Here is a 17,088-nt window from a genome sequence, read left to right as displayed (position 1 = left end):
CGGGAGGCCCTCTCCTGTGAGGGAAAGCTGTGTTGGGCTGCCCTTACATAAGCAGGCACTCATGAGGGGCCCCTTGGCATTTAATGTACACATTGTCTAATCACCTCTGGAAACCCAAGAGTAATCTCAGGCCCCTTTGTGGTTGTTTGTTTAAACCCCATGCAGGGTGAATAGGAGCAGATTGGCTTGGCAGGGAAGGAGGGCCCCTTGGTGTGGTAATGCACCCTGCAGTGAGGAACTCTCCCAGGGGAACAAAGGGGGCCTGGAGCAACTTAATATGTTCCCTTTGGTTTCAGACATTGGAACACTCTGTCCTGCCTCAGCTGGGATCAAGCCCAGGATGCACCTGGGCCGGATTTAATCCTCAAATTGGCTTCTGCAAAAGAAAGGGGTGGGAGATGGGGGCCCAAGACAGGGAAGAACCCTGCTTCTCCCAGCCTCTGGGCGGAGTGCAGATCAAGTGGCTACCCCTTTAAAGTTTCATGTAAGGCTAGTAATGCTATCCTGCTGCTCTCTCCAACCCCCACTCCAGTGCAGAAGGTGGGCAGGTCCCTGCCTCTCTCTCCCTCCCTGACACCTCCCATCATCCCTGAAGGCCAGTGAGAGGGATGGTTGGAAGGAAGATAGGGCAGGGGCATATGAGGCAGGTGCCTTTTCCTATCTCCCTGTGTACAGGGGAGGGATGTAACCACAGACTGTCCAGTTAGAAGTTCTCGTTGCTAACCCTCTTTCATCTTCATGCTGAAGAAGAAGAAACTCAGATGTTATCCAAGCGAGCCACAGTGGCATGAGCACAGGCCTTGGGGTAGACAGATGTAGGTGTAAGGGTTGAATGTGACATGTATGGAGTACCTGGTATATGTATGGTAGCTACTGTTAACAATTGTAAGGAAAGGGAAACGCGGGTCCAACAAGGGCAAGTGGCTTATGCCATAGCATGTGTCAGTGGAAGAGCTCCCTCCTGCACCCTGTCCTTCAGCCATAGAGAAAGAATTAGAATAGAGCAGATCTGGGCTCTAGTCCTACCCTGCTTTTTGCCACTTTGAAGTAAGACCCATTTCCCTTCTGACTCTGTTTCTTCATCTGTATAACCAGGAGTCCCTGGGTGGTTTAAACAGTTAATGACTTGGGTGCTAACTGAAAGGTTGGAGATTCAAATCCACCCAGGTGCTGTGGAAGAAAAGCCTGATGATTTACTTCTGAAAACTCAGCCTTCGTAACCCCTGTGGGGCACAGTTCTATTCTGACATATATCCAGTTGCCGTGAGTTGGAATCAACTCAATGGCAATTGTGTTTTGTTGTGTCTGTTGTTTTATAACGGGAGAACCAGCCCAACTCCCTGCTCTATGTTAAAGGAAAGGCCAAGGAGGCGCAATTGCTGTATCATCTGAGGGGCAGGGCAATGGAGAAAGGACCTTTGTCTCCAAAGCTCATCTGGGAGTCTAGACACAGAAGACCAAACTGGAGGGGAGGGTCCTTCCTCTGGTGGGCAGACCAGGTGAGGAGGCTCAGGTCTATGGGCCTACCGTTCCATCTGCAGAGGCAAGGAGAGAAATCATTGCCTCTCCACCTTGCAGACCATGACAGGGGGTCATGCTCCCCCTAGCTATACCATATCTGACAGGAGGCATCTCATTCCACGTCCATTTGACTTTGTGGCTATGCATAAGTTTCTTAACCTCTCTTGAGTTTCAGGTGCCTCTGTAAAATGGAGATGGAAAGTCCTGCCATGCAGATCAGTTATGAGACAGTGCCTGGAGCCAGCTAGCCCAGTACCCAGCTCAGGGTCCATGTGAGCAGAATATGTTGACCCATCCTCTGAAATTTCTGGCTGAGTCTGCCTCCCCCTAAGCTATGAGCCACTCCCTGGTGGGGTCTGGGTTCATATGAGCCCCAAAGCCTAGAATATCAGAGGTGGGGGCTACAACCCTAGAAACCTCTAGTCTGGTGGGTTTCAAACTGAATTCCTAACACCTTATGCAGGAATGATAAGCAAGCAAGGGGACTCCAGGCCCCCACCCTCAGTTGTGCTAGAGCAAGCCTGTTTTCTTTCATCTTATGGTCTTTAAGAAGGGGTTCTGCTGCTTCCATTTTAAACCCATCCATCTGGTGTAACCCTCCTACCATGCAGCTGAGGAGGTGGTGGCCAGAGAGGAACAGGGACAGGGAATGGAATGAGGAGTATTCAGAACAAGCATTCCAGGATGAAGGGAGCTAGTGAGATGTGTCCTCCTCTCCCCGGAGGTCTGGTGGCAGCTTTCTGCTGTATCTAGAGATGTTGGCTCATGAATTATGGGATGGGGTTAGACCCATCTGGTATGAGATTCCTGCTGCCATCCCTCACCTGTTGCTGTCATCTTCTAGCCTCCATCATGCCGTGGCCCCTGCTGCTGGTGCTGGCCATGACCAGGGCCCAGACGACCCGGCCCTGCTTCCCTGGGTGCCAGTGTGAGGTGGAGACCTTTGGCCTCTTCGACAGCTTCAGCCTGACACAAGTGGATTGCAGTGGCCTCGGCCCGCATATTGTGCCTGTGCCCATCCCGCTGGACACAGCCCACCTAGACCTGTCCTCTAACCGGCTGGAGATGGTGAATGAGTCGGTGCTGGCAGGGCCAGGCTATACCACACTGGCGGGGTTGGATCTCAGCCACAACCTGTTGAACAGCATCTCCCCCACTACTTTCTCCCGCCTTCGCTACCTGGAGTCACTCGACCTCAGCCACAATGGCCTGGCAGCCCTGCCTGCCGAGAGCTTTGCCAACTCACCCCTGAGTGACGTGAACCTTAGCCACAACCGGCTCCGTGAGGTCTCCGTGTCTGCCTTCACGACCCACAGCCACGGCAGGGGACTGCACGTGGATCTCTCCCACAACCTCATTCACCGCCTCATGCCCTGCCCTCCACGGTCCAGCCTGCCCACGCCTGCCATCCAGAGCCTGAACTTGGCCTGGAACCGGCTCCGTGCTGTGCCCAACCTCCGAGACTTGCCCCTGAGCTACCTCAGCCTGGACGGGAACCCACTGGCCACCATCGGCCCAGGTGCATTCACGGGCCTGCCAGACCTTAGTCACCTGTCACTGGGCAGCCTGCAGGGTAACCCCCAGCTGGCACCTTATGGGTTCCGTGAGCTGCCAGGCCTGCAGGTCCTGGACTTATCTGGCAACCCCAAGCTCAAGTGGGCCGGAGCTGAGGTGTTCTCAGGCCTGGACTCCCTGCAGGAACTGGATCTGTCAGGCACAGGCCTGGTGCCCCTGCCCGAGATACTCCTGCACCACCTCCCAGCACTGCAGCGCCTCAGCGTGGGCCAAGATGTGCAGTGCCGGCGCCTGGTGCGGGAGGGCACCTACCCCCGGCAGCCTGGCTCCAGCCCCAAGGTGGCCCTGCACTGCAAAGATTCCCGGGAATCTACAGCCAGGGGTCCCAACACTTTGTGACAAAAGATGTGGCCTGGGGCCACATAACAGACTGCTATCCTGAGCTTGCTTGGGTCCTGGGTAATTTATGTTTTCATGTGCCAATGCCAGTGGGGACTCTGCAGTGGATATGGCAACGTCACTGCAGGAGCTGGGGATCACGGGAGAGGAGTTCGTCCTGGGCCAACACCCAGGAGCAAAGTCTTGCCCCTTTGTCTCTGCTGCCCTCTCTTCCTCCTAGTCCCCACCCCCCAGCCCCCCAAATATGAGCAAAGGGACTTCAATGCCAAACCAGCCTCTGGTCCCTTCCTGCTGCCCTTCCCCAATTGTCCCCAAAGTGCCTTCTCTTAGACTTGGGCTATTCTGACTGTAACAGGAGAGCAAAAGGGAACCTCTGCTGCATGGCAGGTTCATTTGCACTGGCTGAGCACCCTGGGGGCCACGGTCCAGTCACCCAGAGGCATGGGTTTCGGTTCCAACATAGCCTCCTTCATCACCCTGGCATGGGCCCATCCTTTTCTCTTTCCCTGGAACCCTGAATAGAACCTTAGTTACAGAAGGGACTGTAACTGATAGCTAACGTGATAGCTGGGGAAACTGAGGCCTAGAGAAGGAAAACCCTATAATCAGAGGTCATGTGAGGCTAGAGCCATTGCTGGAACCTAGCCTCCTGCCTCCCAGCCAGGGCCCTTTGCACTTTCTTACATTCTCTTCCCAGGGGTCCCCTTCCTGGGCTTCCTCTTGATGCCAAGAGCTACATCCTGATGTTTCTTCTGCCCTTCCATGGCATCCTCACACGTGGTGGCCCACTGACCAGCTCTCTGCTCTGGACTGAGTCAGTTCACCCCAGGAGTTCCTGGAAGCTTGGGGCATGCCTGTCTTTTCCTCACTCTGGAGTGGGGTCCTCCAGCATTGAGACTAGAAAAGTACCCCCTGCTTTTATATGCTCTAGTAAGAAACAGATGCAGTCCTGGAACCCCATCTAGCTCTGAGGGGTCACCTGGCTTCAGCTCCCAGAACCCAACAGCCCCATCAGCCTGTTGAGGCAGTGGAAGGAGACAGGGTATCCACCACTCATCTGTGTACTCCATCCCTGGGGTCGGGTGGCATCTCAGCTTCCCAGCCCTGGGCTCTTTCCTTTGTCTTCATTTTATAAAAGTTGTTGCCTTTTTAATGGACTAGACCGTTCAACCACCCCAACCACCCTCTGCTGGCAGGGGAGAGAAACAACATACCATTTGTAAAAGAAGAAAATGTTGCATTTGTTCACTTTTGTACTATTTGTGTCCTGGGGTGTGTTGGGGGAGCCAGCCATGTGGGCATCAGGGGCTGGTCCCACAGAGGTTCCTACAGGGCAGGGGCAGTGAGGGATTTAGCCTTGCCCATCAGCCTTCTCAGCATCATGATTGGTCCTTGGTTTAATAAACACTGTAATGAACCCCACATTCTGTCATTCTAAAACTGTTCATTGACAATCCCTAGGTCACAAAGATGAATCAGGTCAGGTGCTATCCTGAAATATCCAACAACCTCCCAAGAGTTTGCAGAATGAGGTGGCATGAAGGAGGGAGTTCCTTGGGGTGGACTGGACCTTCTGCTGCAGCCTGCACCCTACCCTCTGGTCTCATCTCCCCTCTCCCTGCCATCTCAGTTCCACCCACCCCAGCTAGAGCCATGGACTTGCCAGACCCTTGCACATCTCTGACTTTGTTCTCAGGATGTTACTTGGTAGAACACTTTGCCCAGTCCCTGCCTTTCAAACTCCACCTTATCCTAATAGACCCAGTACCTACCTCTGCTCAGAAACTTTCCCTGTGACGCCTTCTAGTTTCCTCTGTGTTCCAACAGTACTTTGCTCATCCCTCCATCTTGGCATTTGGACTGCCATAGAACCTTACCTGCTTGCTCACTTCCAATGACAGGAGCTCATCTGAGTAGCTCTGCTGCCAGCACACTATAACCATGCCCATAACAGACCTTTGACTATACCTCCTGTATGCAGGGCCCTGCACTGGGCAAGGAAGTGAATCCGCTCCAGTGTCTGCCCCAAAGGGACACAAGCTCCTAGGCTGGGATGGAGAGACCAACACCAGGACACCTAACCAAGCAGCAGAGGGTGCTTTGACAGCCCTGCGGAGGAATTGGGAGGCTTCTTGGAGGTTGCTCATCTGCACAGCTGAGAGTAGGTGGACCTGAAAAGGGGGCGGATGCTTGGGAGGACTCACCAGTGAGTAAAGGTACCCCGGAACATTCAGGCCAGGAGCACTGGTAAGGAGCTTGTCCACCTCGTCACTTAGGTCTCTAGGGAGGGGAGCCCCTGTGCCTAGGCTGGAGATGGGGAAGCTAGCACCTGCTGGTCAATGTGGGGAGAGGCTAAGATATTTGGGGGCAGTGTCAGGATTAGGCCTGTCCTCAAGGTTCTTGTTCTTCACCCTTTTCACATTCCCTGGTACCAGAGAGACTTCGAATGTGTGGAAGGAAGTCAGGAAATGGTCCTGGAGACTTTGACCCAACGGGGCTGGGTCTTCCCAAAGCCCTGGTTGAACAGAGTTGTTGGGGAAGGGCCAGGGAACATCAAAGTCTTGGAGATAAGGATAGAGTGATACAGAAGGCTCTGCAGAAGAGGAAGCAGGGGCTTCTTGCAGGTGACTAAGTGAGCTCTGGGCCAGGTCACGTTTCAGGACAAGCTGCATCCACAAAATGGGGTGGTGGTGGTTCTCTAGTGGGGGGATAGATGCAGGTGCCACCCCACAAAGCAGGTTCATCTTTCATGGTGAAGACCTGACTCCTCACTCCCAGCCTTGACTTCCTGAGTAACTTAGGAAGAATGGAAGCCCAGCATAGTAACAGGCCCTGCTAAACAAGGTGTCCCCACAATCCCTCTGGCCCCTCTAGTCTGAAGTGCCATCTCGTGCTCGCATTGGTCTCATACCCCAGGTCCCAGAGGCACTCAGAGCAAGACCTGGGACTGCTGGAGTTCAAGTGGACCTGTACAGTTTTGAAAAGTCATTCCCTCCTTTCCTATGCCACACCACCTTCATCCAGCCATGCTCTGCTCTCCTGGAATTCTGGAACCTAGAATGAGAGCATAAGGATCTTACTGAGTCACAATTATTAGTGCAGTGGTTCCAAATATTAGTGCAATGGAGTTTGCATTAACGAGTTGGTCAAGTAACTTTACTTCTCTGAACCTCTGTTTCCCTACCTGGAAAATGGGATACTCTCCCTCCACAGGATTGTATGAAGAGCAAATGAGATAACATTTGTAAAGAAGCAGGTAGTCCAAGAATCATTTTTGACAACTAACACAAAACTGAAAGTTTATAGAATTGCAGAGCAATACTCTTTGAACTGCAAGATCTTTGTCCTTGTGTACCTGGCATGGGCTAAGGACTAAGGTAGCGTAGTGGTTATGAATTGGTCTGCTAACCTCACAGTCAGCAGTTCAAAACTACCAGGTGTTCCATGGGAGAAAGATGAGGCTTTCTGCTCCCATAAAGATTTACAGCCTCAGAAACCCTGCACAGGGTCGCTATGAGTCGGAACCAATTCCACAGCACATAACAACAACACCTGACATGGACTAGGGCATTCAATGCATGCATGGAATTTTAGAGATGGGAATACAACTAAGGCACAGTTTGCCATCGTGCGCAGGCAAAGCCACAAATGTTCCCTTGCATTTCCATAAGCATAGAGCCGCCATTGACCGTATGAATGTTCCTGCCACTTTGTGCACACGCTGTCATTTCTTCCTTACAACAACTGCACAGGATCATATTGTCACTGAGCAGATACAGAAACCAGCCTGGGCCTCGCATCATCTGTCAGATGGTAATTCCCTATTCCTGACTGTCTTGCTTTCAGGGACTGGTTACTCTGAGAAGCCAGAAAGTACTGGGATTCCATTGATTTTTTTTTTTTCCTGTTAGAAATAAATTGAAAAGTCACGGAGCTCTAAATCTCCCCAATAAGACCATTGATTCTAGAATCTAGAGCATAAAAAGGCAAACATCAATGTCAAAGTCCTTCCCTTCTTGACTCCATTTCACAGATGGAGAGACCTGGGTCCAGAGAAGAGCAGCCCACAGTGCCATGACAGGTGTACAACTATTGTGCTTCAGAACTGGCTGCCTAATTTTTAAAATATGAGACCCCTGGTTCAAAACTCATGAAGAATTTCAAGATGGTACAGCAGAGCATTTAACCAAGCTGCAGGTCCTTTAAGCACGCACCCTGACACTGCACAGGTGGTACATCCATGAAGCCAGCCCTATGTACCTTTATCATCCCATGTAAAGGACATCCCAGGTATGGAGTCCTGGTGTGGCACTCTGGGCTAAGGCGTCAGACTGCAAAGTTGTTTGAACTGCAAGATTGGTGGTTCAAGCTCACCAGTTGCTCCTTGGAAATCTTATGGGTCGGAATCGACTTGACGGTACTTAACAATATATAGAGAAGGGAGGAAAAAATATACAGACAGGGTTGGTCAGGATGCAGAAGAGAGTCTGTAAATTGATGTGTAATCCAATCCCTCTGTACTCAGAGAACTAATTAAAGACTTTCAAATCCACATATTTCCCTCCACGGATGTCATCACACCATGACCTGATTTCCACAGACTGCCATGGCCAATGGGCTTTCAGAGAGAGGTGGTAGATGAAGATGCAGATACTACCACTCACCAACAGTTTCTCTTGACAAAACTGCCAGGGTTGTGTGGGACTGAGCTTCCATCTCTGTTCACTTTATGTACTTACAGAATTTCACCAGTGCGAAACTTTCCCATACCCACTGTCTACCAAGGACAAGGTCTATGGCAATAGAAGTTATCATCAGTTCGATAGTCTTGCCCATCAATGCTCTCTGCTCCTTATTGACTAATGTTCATCCGAAAGCTAATGTCTGACATATAATGGTTGCTAGTACCTGGCAGGTGCAAGCAGTTAACATGCTTGACTGCTAGAGGAGCCTTGGAAGAAAGATTTGTGATCTACTTCTGAAAGGTCATAGCCTTTGAAAACCCTATGGGCCCCAGTTCTACTTTGACATACATGGGGTCACTCTGAGTCAAAATTAATTCTATGGCAGCTTAAAAAAAAAATCAGCTTTTACTAATGGTTAATTCCATAAAGGGTGGCAATGCCTACTATTACTCAACATATGTCAGTATCCAGTATTCAATGATGTTGTTGTTAAGTGCTGTTGAGTCAGTTCTGACCCTATAGCAACCCTATATAGGGTTTCTGAGGTACAACTGGTATGTTTGAACCACCAACCTTGAGGTTCAAACTGACCTTGTGGTCAAGTGCTTATCCTACAGCTCCACACCAATATTCAAATATAGGCAATTGCAATTATAATTGAACTCTATGCATCGTCTCTCATACTTCGGACATACTATCAGGAGGGACCAGTTTCTGGAGAAGAACATCATGCTTGGTAAATTTTAGCATCATCAAAAACTAGGAAGACCACCAACAAGATGTATTGGCACAGTGGCCACAGCAATGGACTCAAGTGCAGTGACACTTGTAAGGATGGCACTGGACCAGATAGTGTTTCGTTCTGTTGTACATGGGGTCAGTGAGTTGGAATCGACTCAGCGACACCTAACAACATTGCATCGGTGCCTAACGTCAGTCTCTTACTCCATATCTAGCGAGAGCACATATCTATCCAGTGCAGTCATATGTCTTGTGTTGATTCTTATCTTTCATTTATTTAAGTACTGGTGGTTGTGTTGGGTTTATGGGGATTATTGTGTTTGTTGAGATTGGCAGGAAATTCTTCCTGTGTTTACAGTCCTGTCCTCTTTGGTTCCCAAAGCATTTATTATTTTATTTTTATTAAATAGTGAAAGTATTCTACATGAAAAGTACAACATACATTTATAATTCTTGATATATACACATAATGTAGGATGAAGACTTGGAATTTTATATATGCTGCCTTCTCTATCAAGAGCTAGGTGTTCTAGGGTAAGTTACTCCATTTCTGTTTTAGCCTCAGTTTATGCAAAATGGAAATATAGTAGCTGCCTTATGTATAAGGAGCTCTGGTAGCACAGTGGATTATGAGTTGGGCTGCTAACCCCAAGGTCAGCTGTTCGAATCTACCAGTTGCTCCATGGGAGAAAGATGAGGCTTTCTGCTCCTGTAAAGATTTGCAGCCTCGGAAACCCTGTAGAGGGTCACTATGAGTCGGAACCAACTCCACGGTACTTAACAACAACAACAACAACAAACCAATCATTGGAGTCCTGTGTAGTGCTGTAGGATAAGCACTAGACCACAAGGTCGATTTGAACCATAAGATTGGTGGTTCAAATCCACCAGTCACTCCTTGGAAACTATATAGGGTCACTGTAATAGTTAGGATTCTGTGTAACTTAACTAGGCCAGGATTTCCAGAGGTTTAGCATTTGAGATATGCTTATTCCCATGGTGATGAAACCTAATAAGCATTGTTAACGCTATGATGAGTAGCTATGAGCAGCCAATCAATTGAAAGGATGCTTTCTTGGGGGTGTGGCCTGCTCCCAATATAATGGACATGCAGGAAAGGCTCTCTCTCTTCCACTGGGGATCTGGGATTCTACAATTTAAGCCATTTCCTTGATAATAAACTTCTCTTTATATATATATAGTCTTGGTGTGGTGCTGTAGCATAATCACTGGACCACAAGGTCGGTGGTTCAAACTCATCAGCTATTTCTTGGAAACCCTACACAGGGTTGCTATGAGTCAGAACCGACTCCATGGCACTTACCAGTGATATATATATATATACACACATATACATATATATGTTCCTCTATGAGTCTAAACTGACTCGATGGCACTTAAGAACAGAAGATATATGTTTCACCAGTTTTGCTTCTCTAGAAAACCCAACCTAAGACAGTCACTATGAGTTGAAACCAACTCGATGGTACTAAACAACAAACCCAGTCATTTGGTGGGAGTTACCAAGACTATAACTAGAAGGCCCATATTAAGTAATTCACTGCACTGCAATAATTATACTATGTACAATACAGGAAGACACAGAAAAAGAGAAACTAGTTTGGGGACAGAAGTGTTAGCCCAGGAACAATGTTCTAATTAATTGATTCTTAAAAGCAACAACCTTTCCAAAGTTAAGTAATAAATTGAGGTATCAGCACTCCTGCTTTAGGGAAGAAGGACAAAGAGCCATACTTTTGGCTGGAAACAAGGCCAGAGGTGAATTAGAGGTTCAGACACTGTCTCAAGGGCTTTTTAAGGCAGCATAACTAGTGGTTACAGCCCAGACTCCAAAGGGAGATTGCCTGGTCTCAAAGCCAGACTATGATACTAGAAGCAGGATTGTGAGACCCATAAAGGAAATTGGATACGTGCTCCCTTCCCTATCAACAGCTAGGTGTCCTGAGGTAAGCTACTCCATCTCTCTTGCAGTCTCATTTTCCATGTCTGTAAAATGAAGATATAGTAGCTACCTCATAGGGTTGTTATGAGGAATAAGTTGATATATGTAAAACACTTATCATTGCTAAGTGCCATGAAGTCGGTTCTGACTCAAATGACCCTGTAAAGGATTTCCAAGGAGCAGCTGGTGTGTTGGAATAGCTAATCTGTGGCTAAAAGTCCAGTGCTTATTCTACAGCACCACACCAGGACACTTAGAACACATACTCAAACCCATTTCCTTGGTTCTGACTTACATCAGCCTTAAAGAACAGAGTAGATCTGCCTCATAGGGTTTCCAAGGTTATAAATCTTTATAGAAGCAGACTGCCACATCTATGGAATGACTGGTGGTTTTAAACCATCGCCCTTTCGGTTAGCAGCTGAGTGTTTAAACCACTGCACTACCAGTGGTTTACTAAGAACAGTACCTAACATATAAGAAGGGTGAGGGGTCTTTCAAAAGTTTGTGGAAAAAATCCATTATGTCTTCATTCCATTTTTCCAATGTCCAACTCACTGACAATTCCTAATTTGTACTTTAATGTTACATAAATCTGCCCTCACTTTGAAATGATTCATCCAGCTTCTCCCCACCCCCACCCCTACAGGGCAGAGTAGAACTGCTCCACAGGGTTTCCACGGTTAAATCTTTAAGGAAGTAGACAGTCTCATCTTTTTCCTGCCAAACTGGTGATGAGTTTGAACAGCCTATCTTGAGGTTAAAACCCAGACGTCTGTGTTTAATCCAAGGTTTAGGCTTTAGCTCTTCAATGAGCTTCTCACTGTAACGAGCACTGTTTATTATTTAACCTTTTTCCTAATAGTGTTCCAATACTGGCCGTTGAGAATCCCAAAAAACTGCAAGCATCAATTTTCCAGCTGATGGTTGACTTTTGAACTTTTTCTTGGTCAGCGATTAAACGTGTTTCCATTTCATACTCTGCCATTTCCTCTCAGGCTCATAGTGATGAATCCATGTCTCTTCACCAGTAACAATGTTTTAAAGAAACTTTTACCTTCTTTCAAGTATTGGGCCAAATTTTGTTTGCTAATGCCCAAACGCTTCTGTTTATGCTTTTCCGTGAGCTGTTTCCGTACCCATCTCACACTTTTCAATCCCAAATCTGTCATGCATTATTTTATAGGCAGAGCTATGGCTGATTTGCAAGTGATTTACCACATAATCCATTGTCACTCGTTGATTCAACAGTATCATTTTACGTGCATGCTCAATGTTGCCATCAGCCATAGACATGGACAGGCATTTTAATGTACAGTTAACTTTTGTCTCACCCTCATAATTTGAAACCCGAGGACTTCCTGTATGTATGCAATTTTTTTGTGTGTATGAAAATTCTTTATTTTTTCAAACTTACAGGCCTGTTGTAGCTCAAAATATTCTCAAGCAAGGTTTCTTCAGAGGCCATCAGCTTTTAATAGGTGAAATCATAGGAGGAACTTGTCTGAAAAGTGATTCTACTCACCACACCACCATTACCAGTTGCCATTTTAAAGCTTATGGTATAGCAAAATTGACCAATCCCCATGTGAGGTTCCATACACCTTATTTACATTATTAGCAAATTATCCAATCCCCTTGGTGGACCACAAGGACCTCACATTTGCATAATCCCAACCAATCATTGGAGTCCTGTGTGGTGCTGTAGGATAAGCACTAGACCACAAAGTTGATTTGAACTACAAGGTTGGCGATTCAAATCCACCAGTCACTCCTTAGAAACTTCAAATTGAGTCAATTTCAACTCCTGGCAATGCTCCAGACTATTACATTTCAAAATCACCCAGTCCCAGCTTCCTTCTGACACAGAACACATAAACACACAGAATTTAGGAAATATTCTCATGACCCTTTCTTGAGGTATGTTTACCACCATCTTCCCATGCCTAGTGGAATGGATCCATCACTGATAGAATGGATCAATCTGCTGTAACTTGATAGATGTGAGGAAAGCTTCTACTCTCCTCTTACTCCATAAGTTATGATTGCTATCTGATGTCCCCCTAGATAAGCAAGGGTCCAGGACAAGAGTGTGTGATTGGGAAATGAGGATGAGGTGTCTGAATTGGGCAAGGGAACAGGGCCTTCTCTAACTAATGAGGAACAAGGGGTACATGAGCACTTTTTCAAAACACAATTTACTTAGAAAATACTTGTAAATTAGTATGTTGATATGACAGTGAAGACTATGATGCTAGAGGCAAGTCTGTGAGACCCATAGAGAAGGTAGTTGAAGGATACTGTCTTGTTTCTCTAGGGCTGCTGTAACAGAAATACCACACGTAGGTGGCTTTCACAAACACGTTTATTCTCTCACAGTTTAGGAGGTTAGAAGAGTGCTTGGCTCTGGGGAAAGGCTTTCTCTCTCTGTTGGCAGTAGGGGAAGTCCTTGTCTTCGCTCAACATCAAGGGCTTGGCCTCCCTTGGAGATCTCCATGTGTCTTGACATCACTCCTTGCCTAGGTCTAGGAGGTTGAAATTGGGTCCAAAGGAAATGCTCTGATCTCAGCTCTTCTTTTTGGTGGCACTGAGGTCCTTCTGATCTCTGCTCACTTGTTTAATCCCTTTTATAACTCAAAAGAGATTGTCTCACCTAATCCTGTCGATAGCATCCTACATCACTAACAGAACTGCCCCTAATCCTGCCCCATTAGCAGTAACATAGGATTTACAAGACATATCACAAAAAGGATGATAGTGACAAAATACTGAATATCATGGCCAAGTCAGGCTGGTGCGTATCCTAGAAGTTCCATTCAAAACAGATACAAGGGACCTTCAAAAAGTTTGTGGGAAAATGAAATAAAAAGATCGTGAGAATTTTCCACAAACTTGTTGATGTCCTCTCATCTATATCTCCCTTTCAACCAATGTTACATCCATGACCCCCAATGGACTGTATCGCCTAGAGTTAATACTCCTGTGTAGTACTCGCCCCTTAAATCTGAGCCTAGGGCTTGCTTTAATCAAGAGAGTATGACAGATATGACTCCATACCAGTTCTAGACCTAATTCTTAAAAAGTCCTGACAACTTTTGCTTTTTGCACCCTCGGAAGTCCTGGAGCTGCCATAATGACTCTTCCAGAGGGATCCTGTGCAGAGAGATCATGGGAAAGAGAGAAGTTCAATCATCCAGTATTCCAGGAGAGCTCCGGTACCAGCTGACCCACTTGAGTAACCACAACAAATCCAGCAGAAGAGCCAATCAGCTGATCCCAGCCCAGAGAGCAGAATCTTCAACAAATGAAACAGTGGTTGTCTTAAGCCATTATAATTTGTAGTAGTTTATTCCATAGTAACCAAAGCAACAAACATCATTGTCTCCCCTGCCCCACTGGCCCTCTTCCACCCCTTCTGCCTTCCCTGGTAAAGGAACTGCTTGCCTGGCTGTGGGACATGGGCAGTGAAGATACCAAGAAGATGCAAATGGAAAAGTCTAAGGGAGCTTATGAGCAGTCATTGAAGTGGCAACTCTTGGTCTCTCCACATCCAAAGCAAAGTGAAGGAAACCAAATGCTCAGTGAAACAATTAATCCAAAGAATTTATGGGCCATGCAAACCACAGCCTCCACTACCTGAAAACTAGAAGAACTAGATGGTGCCCAGCTACCACGATTGACGGCTCTGATCAGGATCACAAAGGAGGTCCTGGACAGAGAGGGAGATTAAAAAGGCAGAACAAAATTTTTAAACATGGGGGAAAAAAGATTTACTGGTCTGATGAGATTGGTGTAACCCGTGAGACTGTGGCCCTTAGACAACCTTCAGGCCTAGAACTGAACCCACCCCCAGGGACCAACTTTCAACCACACAAACAAGGCTTTCAAGTGAATAATAACACTGAGCGAGCGAGGAAAAAAATGCTCCTAGGCGCAATCAACTGTATGAGACCAAAAGGACAGCATTTGGCCAAAAACAAACCTCAGAAGGCACAGAAAGAGGCAGGCCGGAAGGGCAAACGGAAATGAGAACTCAGGGAAGAAAAAGGAAGAGTACAGTTACACTGAGGAGATTGTAACCAATGTCATGAAACAAAGTGTGTGTAAATGATTGAACGGAAAACTAATTTGCTGTGTGAAATTTCACCCAAGCCACAATTTTAAAAAAATAATAAATGAAAAATCCCTAAGGCCAGAGCCTTCCCAAGGATGGCCAGTCAGAAAGGAGTGGCAGAGAGGGCAGTTAAAAGTAAACGAATGTACTGGTGCTTCACAGTTTGTGAGGTGCCAGCCCTCACATAAGCTCAGTCCTTGTTACATTTTGTCTCATAACCACCCATCCAGGGTGGCTTCTTTCGCATTCACCCCACACTATCTTCCCAACCTCCTCCCCTGGGTTAGACAAATGACTTTCAAATTCCCAGACAAGCTGTCCCCATCCTTGGACCTTCCTTCAGTCTTTGGATCCGTCCCTCTGTTCCCAGGCTGGAAACTGCAATAGCAAAGAACTGAACCAACTGTCCAACCACAGTGAGCCTTCAGCTCCCCGGTCCCTCAGGCGGTTTCCTCCAGACTGAGGGGTTCTTAGAACTCAGGCTGGGTGAAGACAGTCACAGGGTGGGGGCAGGTGAGAGCTGCTCAGAGGGTGGAGTGGGGAAGCTAGTCTGGAATGGGGTGGTACTCCCAGGGGACCCTAAGAACAGTGTAGCCTTTTGATGCTTCCCAGAGACTGTCTGTGGTCAAAATCATACTTAGCACAAGTTTAAAATACTGGCTCCTCACACAGATGCAAACACTGTAATTCCTGGACTTGCCCCACCCACTAGTAAAGTCTGACATCCTATGCAGACACACAAGGTAGGGAACATGTGTGTCAGGGACCAGGATAGGTGCATGGCAGGTCTGTCCTGGGTTCTGAATAGACATTTCAGGAGTGACAAGGAACAGAATTTCCCCTTGGTAACATGTTCTAAAAGAAGGTGATCCTTGAAGAATCTTGGGGTCAGGGTGGGGCAGGGAATGACTTTTCCTATTCTGACACACACCAGCATGGTCAACTCCCACTTACCCTTCCTGTCTTAGTTTCCATACCACCTCCTCTAGGAAGCCTTCCCTGACTACCTGTCCACATCCTAGCCCAGACTCCTTTATACCAGTCCAGTGCCTCCAAAGTGACACCTATCACACTTATTTTCTGTTTATTTTTCTAGCTTCTTCTTTACACTGAGGGCAGGGGTTGTGCTTGTCTTGCTCACCAAAGGGTCCCTAGCACTTAGCTTGCTGCCTGACAGTTGGTTGTCAAATACATATCTGTTAAACTGAATAATTGGATCTGCTACGCCCATTTCATTGATAGCTAAACTGAAGTCCAGAGTGGTTAAGTGACTTTTCCAAGGCCACGTAGCAAGCTAGTGGCAGGATCAGAGCTCGAACCCAGCTCTTAAGACTTCCAGTGTTTGTTCCAGTTCCTCTACAATGGGAATCTCCCTTCCCTGCTTCCTCTTCTTGCCCTCCCAGGTAGTAGAAAGACTCAGAGGCAAGCAGGTGTGTGCACTAACAGGCCTAAAGCTGAGATTGGGCAGGAGGTCCCTGTCAGGTTCCACCTTATCTCACCTCTCCAGCTCCTTGGTGGGGGCCCACCTCTGTTCTCACCTCCTCCCAGTGACTAAGTCAGCTCCAGCCTCACCCTCACCAACCACAGCTCTGATAGCTCTAGTGAGAAGTTCTGCCTTTCTAAGCATGCTTCCTCAGCTGTAAATGGAGTGGACCTATGAGAGCCTGAGATTCCAGCTCACAGGGTCTGTGAATCCCTATGCAAAAGACTGACAAAAAAGGAAGGAGAAGAAATATTGGCTGGCTGCCTCTGAGCTGCCTGTAGCATGACACAATGAAAGCACAAATCTTCACCAAGTGACAGGAAGCTCATTGTGTTGTTTGTTTTTCATTCAGATCAGGATTTTACTTCACTTTTTGTTAAAGTTTTTTTTTTTTTTTTTTTTTAACTTTTGTTATTGCAAATGTGTTTGGTGGTGGTGGTGGCTTTTTAGGTTTGAAACATCAAATGATTTTACTGCATAATCAGGTTTAGGCAACAAATACTATCATGTTTATATAGCTCTGACATCTAATACTTATATCTCATTTGTTCTTGTGAGGAAAACAAGGCAAAGCTTGTAACTCACCCATTTGATAGATGGGAAAAACAGCTCAGAAAGTCAGTGGTAGAACCTAAGCCTAATAGGCCCTGTTGCAAACTCTGGTCTC

General features: G+C 47.1%; 1 protein-coding gene across 1 annotated transcript; it reads left to right on the top strand.

The window, feature by feature from the left end:
• Positions 1 to 2,373: 2,373 nt before the first annotated feature.
• TSKU (tsukushi, small leucine rich proteoglycan) lies at positions 2,374 to 3,435 on the top strand. The gene has a single exon (XM_006865018.1). It carries the CDS (start codon positions 2,374 to 2,376, stop codon positions 3,433 to 3,435), a length of 1,062 nt encoding a protein of 353 aa, XP_006865080.1.
• The last annotated feature ends 13,653 nt before the right edge of the window (positions 3,436 to 17,088 follow it).

Source organism: Chrysochloris asiatica, unplaced genomic scaffold (assembly GCF_000296735.1).
Source record: "Chrysochloris asiatica unplaced genomic scaffold, ChrAsi1.0 scaffold00074, whole genome shotgun sequence".
Lineage (NCBI taxonomy): Eukaryota > Metazoa > Chordata > Mammalia > Afrosoricida > Chrysochloridae > Chrysochloris > Chrysochloris asiatica.
This window is presented reverse-complemented; position numbering and strand designations above follow the sequence as displayed.

Excerpts from the sequence above, each read along its gene's own strand:
- TSKU (XM_006865018.1), top strand. The coding sequence starts at position 2,374 with ATGCCGTGGCCCCTGCTGCTGGTGCTGGCCATGACCAGGGCCCAGACG.